Source organism: Phragmites australis, chromosome 1 (genome assembly GCF_958298935.1).
Source record: "Phragmites australis chromosome 1, lpPhrAust1.1, whole genome shotgun sequence".
NCBI classification, from domain to species: Eukaryota; Viridiplantae; Streptophyta; class Magnoliopsida; order Poales; family Poaceae; genus Phragmites; species Phragmites australis.
The window spans coordinates 31,487,980-31,494,759 of record NC_084921.1 but is presented as its reverse complement, the minus strand read 5'-3'; the positions used below and the strand labels follow the sequence as shown (position 1 = coordinate 31,494,759).

The 6,780-nt window shown below is 55.0% G+C and overlaps 1 protein-coding gene across 1 annotated transcript; it reads right to left on the bottom strand.

Moving 5' to 3' along the window:
• Positions 1 to 2,109: 2,109 nt before the first annotated feature.
• Positions 2,110 to 3,924, bottom strand: LOC133915231 (aspartyl protease family protein 2-like). Its single transcript, XM_062358314.1, has one exon. The coding sequence runs from the start codon at positions 3,688 to 3,690 to the stop codon at positions 2,227 to 2,229; it is 1,464 nt and encodes a 487-aa protein (XP_062214298.1). The 5' UTR covers positions 3,691 to 3,924; the 3' UTR covers positions 2,110 to 2,226.
• Between the last annotated feature and the right edge of the window lie 2,856 nt (positions 3,925 to 6,780).

Genomic DNA, 6,780 nt, shown 5'->3' with positions numbered 1-6,780 from the left:
AGCGGGGACGGGGAACCCGTCGGGTATATTTCCCCGCACGGGGACGAGGATGGGAGAATTTTCTCCCTCGCGAGCGGGGACGGGGACGGGGACGGGGAAAATTTCCCCCAATCGGGGTGGGGATGGTTACCCATTCCCCGCGGGGAATTTCCCCGTTGACATCCCTAGGCAGTACAAGTGGGTAAAGAAATTGAGGTAGGTGGCAGCAGGGAGCCGGACAGCGACAAACGCAGTTTAAGCGGGCGCGGCGTCCGAGGCGGCCGTCCGGCAACGTTCTCCTCGTAAGACCATTCCAATCCGGTCAGAGCTAAGAATTTTTTCACTAATAGATTTTCGCTTTTGTGACGAATAAATTTTTAAGATTATTCTCTTTTGGTTAGAATTTTATTTTTTAATTTTTTTTAAAAAAATTGTTAGAGTTAAAAGAAAATAAAAAATAGAAACAGAGAAAACGAAATGAAGATAATATGGTTGGATGGTGTAAACCCAATTCCTCGTCCACAGTGATCGGTGGAGCACAGCCGTGCGGGTTTCGTGCCAGATACTCCTCCCTCACGCCAAAACCGAGAAAGAGAAAAAAATTTGGGAGGGTGGTAGACAAGTGGGGCCCACACGCAACCCTGAAAAAATATCTCCACCTCATTGGACCGTTAGATAACTTCCGAGCGTCGAGCTGTGCCTGTGCAGTCGTGCATATGCTCCTGCCCGTGGTTTCTTCCTTCTCTTTTTTAACCTGGCACACAGCACAGGCAGCACAAAAGCGAGCATTTTTAACCAAAATACTTTTACAGAAACCAGTACGAAAGTACACACAAAGCACAGAGCCAGTCTCATAAGCACATTTTTTTGGGGAAATCTTGGGTGCAAACGGCTCCTTTTGTGCAATCGTGCAAACCAACGATATAGACCGTGCGATCCGCATTCAACGGAGTACCGCGATCCCACCCATCCTGCTGGTTTTTTTGCAGATACCCCCTGCGCCCTCACCATTTCGTGCCGACTGCCGAGTTTGCCCGAGCGAGGGGTCTCCGCCGTCGCGCCCGTCACCGTTGTGCCCGTCGCCGCCGCGCACGTCGCCGAGCCTGTAGCCGTCCAGGGCGTCACCGCCGAGCCTGACACAGCCGAACCTGACGCAGCGGAGCCCGTCGACGCCGAGCCAGTTATCGCAGACCCCATCGCCCCCGAGAAGCGATGCCGGACTCGGCCAGGGCAGCTCGCGCGGGGGGAGATGGCCGGAGAGGAAGGAGATGGCCGGCCGGGCTTCTCAGCCGAATTGTGGGCGGCAGCTCGAGGCGCGAAGGAGCACGCGGCGGCTTGGGCTAGCGGTGGCGCGTGCGGGCGGCGCGAGGGCTGTGCGGCGGCGCGGGATGCAGAGCGCGGCGGCGACAGTAGCCAGGACGGCGCGCGTACGAGCAGCGGCGCGGCGCGATGCAACGGCGCAGGGAAGAGCCGAGATGGCGCGGTGGCTCAGCGGGAAGGAGTAGAGGGTGGTGGCGGCGCGCTTGTGCTGCGGCCACGCACGAGAGGAGAAGGCCGGCCGGGCTCGGCCAGGGTAGCACGCGAGCGGGGCCGCGGCTGGGCCAGCTGAGCGGCGCGGCGCGGTGCCAGTGGGCGGGACGGCGACACGCGCACGACGGGGAGAAGCATAGCACGGCGGCGGCGTCGGGTTCGGCTGTGTCAGGCTCGGCGGCGACTCCCTGGACAGCTACGGGCTCGGCTATGGGCTAGGCGATGTGCGCAGCGGCGACGGGCACAACGGCGACGGGCACGACGGCGGAGACCCCACGCTCGGGCAAACTCGGCAGTCGGCAGGAAATGGTGAGGGCGCGGGGGGGGGGGGTATCTGCAAAAAAACCAGCAGGATGGGTGGGATCGCGGTACTCCGTTGGATGCGGATCGCACGGTCCATATCGTTGGTTTGCACGATTGCACGGAAGGAGCCGTTTGCACCCAAAATTTCCCCCATTTTTTTAACCCAAACACTTTTACATGGCCTTTTACTTTTACAGCCTTCATCGACCAACTGCCTTATCCTCTCTCACATCAAAGCTACTACTGAGTGTCAGAGAGACAAACTCTGCGCACTGCCCCCGTGCTTTACAGCATCCAAAGCCAAACAAACCTCCATTGATTATGACTAATAATAAGGAGGCGCATTTCTTTTACCAGCTAATGATTAATTAATCACGCCCGCGCGGCCGCGCCGCGCCTTCCTCTCAGAAGATCTCAGCAGCCCTTGGGCGCGAAGCCGACGCGCTGGCCGTCGCCGTCGAACACCACGCGGAACCCCTGCTGCTGGATGTTGCCTACGATGGACACGCCGCCGTCGGTGCCCGCGAACGCGAAGCAGAAGGTGCCCGTCGTGTCCACGGGGATCAGGTAGTTCTCGGGGGGAAGCGCCGCCTCGGCGCCGCCGGCGAAGTGCATGGACAAGGTCGGCACCTTCACCACCTTGCGGCCGCCGAGGTCGTAGCACGTGTCGAACAGCGAGAAACCACCCGGGGAGAGGCGGAGCCCGGCCGCCGCGGCGCGGAACGCGTCGCGGAGGGCGGAGTAGGCGGGGCGGGCGAGGCGGGTCACGGAGGTGCCGGAGTCCACGATGACGCCGCCGCGGCCCGTGGATGGGTTAAGGCGGAGGTCGGACTCGGCGACGCCGGGCACGCGCGCGCCGCCCACGCTGATGCCGATGAGCTGGACGTAGTAGAACGTCTCCATGCGGGGGTTCTTGACCATGGGGGTGAAGGACGCCGAGGCAGAGGGGCCCACGGCGCGGGAGCCGAAGGTGACGGTAGAGGAGTGGGAGCCGGGGCTGGACGACGAGGAGGTGCGGTCCACCAGGCAGTACGAGAAGCTCCGGCCGTAGCGGCGGGAGATCTGGGTGGGGAAGGACAGGCCGCCGCGGCCGAGCCCGAGGAGCCCTGCTGCCGCGACGAACAGACCCTCGTTGTCGTGGCCGCAGCCGAGAGCCACGCGCGCCACGCGGGCGCCGCCGGCAAAGGTGAGGGTCTCAGTGGCGAAGTCGCCCGTCGTGACGGAGCCGTCGCCGTAGGCGACCTGGTAGAGGCACGCCCTGCGGCGCAGGTCGCAGCCGCCGGAGTCGAGCCTGCGGCAGAGCGGTGCGGCGCAGTCGATGGCGCCGTACGAGCTCGAGCGCCGCGGGTCGAACACCTGCCCCGACTGCTCGTAGCAGCGGCGGCACGGTGCGCACTGTAGCCACGCGACGTCGCTGCCGGTGTCCAGCACCATGAGCGCGGGGGTGGCGGGCGTGCCCACCCCGATCTTGGTGAAGTACTCACCGCTCCCCAGCGCGAGCCCGGACACTACCGGCGCCGCGACCCCGCGGCCGCCTCCACCCCGCGTCCCGTTGGCCGCGCCCCCGGTCGCCGCCTTAGAGATCTGAGCCGCCCTTCGCCCGTCCCGCTGCAATCGGTGCGCGAGCAGGTCGACTGCTGTGGCGTTCACCGCGAACGCGTCCCGATGGACCACGCGAAAGTGCACCGCCGTCGCGGCGGCGCCCTCCTCCGCCACGGCAAGGCTGCTACCGAAGACATCCTCGTCCGCATCGGCGGCCGGAGCGGTGTACGTGTGAGGCGAGAGAGGTGTGGCTACAAAACTGTGGTACTCCACGGGCTTGGCGAGCGCGGCATTGGAGGCGGCGAGCAGGAGCAGCAGCGCCGCGATAGGCGCCATGACTAGCAAGCGAGAGGAGTGGCTTCGGTGGACTAGGGTGTACTGGACACAGGGCGTTGGTGGTGTATAAGAAGGGGCATGGCAGTCATTAGCACGGGAGATTAGATTAAGATGACGAGGGGGAACGCTGCTGATTAATCAAGTAATTAATGAGCTGCCTCTCCAGGGTATGTTTCGGTGCCCCGAGGCGGAACGGGATAAATATTTCGGCGCCGCGCACCGGCGCGGGTTCTGTTGGCTTTGGCTACGCTCCGCTGGTGTGGACGGACTGAGATCCTCCGATTTAACTCATCTGTAAAGTTAGTGATTTCAAATGGATCTGAGGTATTAGATTAAAGGTGAACAGTTTAGATCTGATATTACAATGTTTAATAAACAGTAAAATCGTGCTACAGTAATGGTGAACAGACTCAGTTTACTCTTTATCTGTAACTTCACACGGCTGAAGTTAGAAGCGGAACGGGATAAATATTTTGGCTGAAGTGTCCGAATTAGTTTTTAGTGTAATTAGTTTGATCAAATGTGTTTGATATTATGAATTTAGTTGGGATATATAGTCCTCTGAAATTTTTTTACGTTGAGTCTAAATTTACCGAAATCAGATTTTGGGATCAAAATTTATAATCGTTTTTCAGATTTTAGTTATGTTGAATTCGAATACTCCAGGTTGATCCAGATACTCCGGGTTGTCAGCAGTCTTCGGATCGGATGCGGTTTCGAGCCAAGTGGTCTGTTAGAGCCTTTTTGTTTACTTGGATACTCTGGATTGGCCAGAGACTCTGGGTTTAGTTCTTTGCCAAGTGGTTTGTTAGGGTCTAAATGTTTCACCCGGATACTCCGGGTTAGCCGGAGTCCCCGAGATGAGCTCCGTTCAGGGCTCTCGATTATACGTTCTAGTGTTAACCTGGAGTCTCCGGGTTAACCCGGATACTCCGAGTCAGTATAAAAAACTGTGTAACAGCTAGTTTTGGGGGATTGAGTATAAATACCTCCTCACCCCATTCTTTGTTGACGCTGCTTGGGCACAAAAGAAAAACCTTCTAGAGCCAAAAAAAACTCTTTCCCACTTCATTTTAGTGTGAGATTTAAGAGAAAAGTGAGTTAGGTTGAAAGATTGAGTGCAAGTAAGCTAAATCTCATCTTGAGCACCCGAGGCATCGGCAAGAAGTTTATCATCGCGTTTGTTACTCTTAGAGCTTTGAGCTCCTAGTCGGCTAGGCGTCACCGGCGAGCTCTCGTGCTTGTGATGAGCCGCGGGAAAGTTTGTGAAGATCTATCTCGCCTCTGCAAGAGAAGAGATAAAGCTAGTAGATTGAGGAAGTGGTTGAAAGAGACCCAGCTCCTAGCTTCCTCAACTGAGACGTAGGATTCATGGTGGTGAATCCGAACTTCGGGAAACAAATCATTTTGTCTCCACTTCGATTTGTTTATTTTTGAGTTCTTGCCCAATATTTGTGCATATTGCTCGATCTACTTGTTCATGTGAAATTAATTATAGGTTCTTCGTGATTCTACTTGGAACACATGACTTCATTTGGTTTGAGCTAAAACTCTTTAGCCGTTCTTTAATTTTAGTTTCGAGCTAATTCCCTATTGAACCCGGAGGTTCCGGATTGAACCTGGATACCCTGGATTCTGTTTAATGCGTTGCAAACACTCTGAACCCGGATACTCCAAATTGACCCGAGACTCCGGTGAACAGTATTTTCAGGGTTTTTCAATTAGCGTTTTCTTGCATATATTTCGTTAGAATTGAATAATCTTTGTCATCCTAGGAGTGTAACTTTCGCACTTATTTAGGATGATTATGTACTAGTTGAGCCTGACATATTTAAGATTTTCACTCGTGAAAAATCTGTTAGTTTATGTTCCGCTGCAAGTTTAGGCTAATGGTAAAAGGGGACGATTTTTTGTAAAAATACTTATTCACCCCCCTCTAGGCGACATCATTATCCTTTCAATTGGTATCAGAGACAAGTCTCTTTTCTTAGGGCTTTACCACATAGAGAGTAAAGATGTCGACTAGTGGATTAGTGCACATAGAACCACTCCTATTAGATGGTCCTAATTATCTTGATTGGAGTTCTCGCATGCTTGCTATTTTTAGGACCATGGGTCCTTATAAAGGGCGAGTTGTAGATATAAGTATTTCTCCTCTTAGTGACATTTTGCTATCACCCGAAGGGGAAAAGAAATGATACATCTTAATGCTCAAACTACTAATGTCTTATTTGATTCTATGAGTATAGATGTAGTTGAATCCATCAACACGGACGAGAGGAAGTAGTACTGTTTTGTCAACGGTCTCACTACCAAGATGCAAGATTGTTTGTCTGCGCAAGAGTTTGTCGACTTCAACAAGATGGTGAGCACCTCCCTCACCATTGAGCACAAGCTGAAGAACCATCAAGAGGAAAAGAAGTGCAAGAGGATCCCACCACCCTCTGTGGGCGGGAGCTACCAACACCTGCGTTCGGGAAGTCAACCCCCTCCATCTCATTCGGCGACTTTGGCTGCTCCACGCCCAATGTGGATAGCGCAGTGTTCCTTCCCTGTGTCGCAAGGGTAGGCTGCAAGACCTGCGGGGTCATAAGGGAGTGTGACTAGTGGCCCCGGCAGCCCATATTACAACGGCGGGTGTGTCGGACACTTCGCACGTGACTGCCGATTTCCGAAGCCGGGAGTCGTGGTGGCTGCTCCAAGACCACCGCTGCTCAGGCAGCCCTCTCAGCAGGCATCCAGGGCTACGCATGTTCCCAAGCGTGGTCGGGTGAATCACATCACCACTGAGGGAGCCCAGTAGGATGATGGCGTGCTTATGGGTACGCTACTTGTAAAGTCTCAACCCACCGTCGTACATTTTTGATTCTGGAGCATCTCATTCATTCATGAAGGAGGATTACGATTATGTGTTGCATCATGACCTTGTCACCCAGCCACTTTCCACCACTTTCCACATAGATGCGCCCGATGCAGAAATGCAAGCAGAGCTAATAGTTCCCATGGTGAAAATTCTCATCGATGAGGTCCCTTTCCTTGCAAACTTGATCTTGATCGACACCAGAGGGATTTACATCATCTTAGGGATGA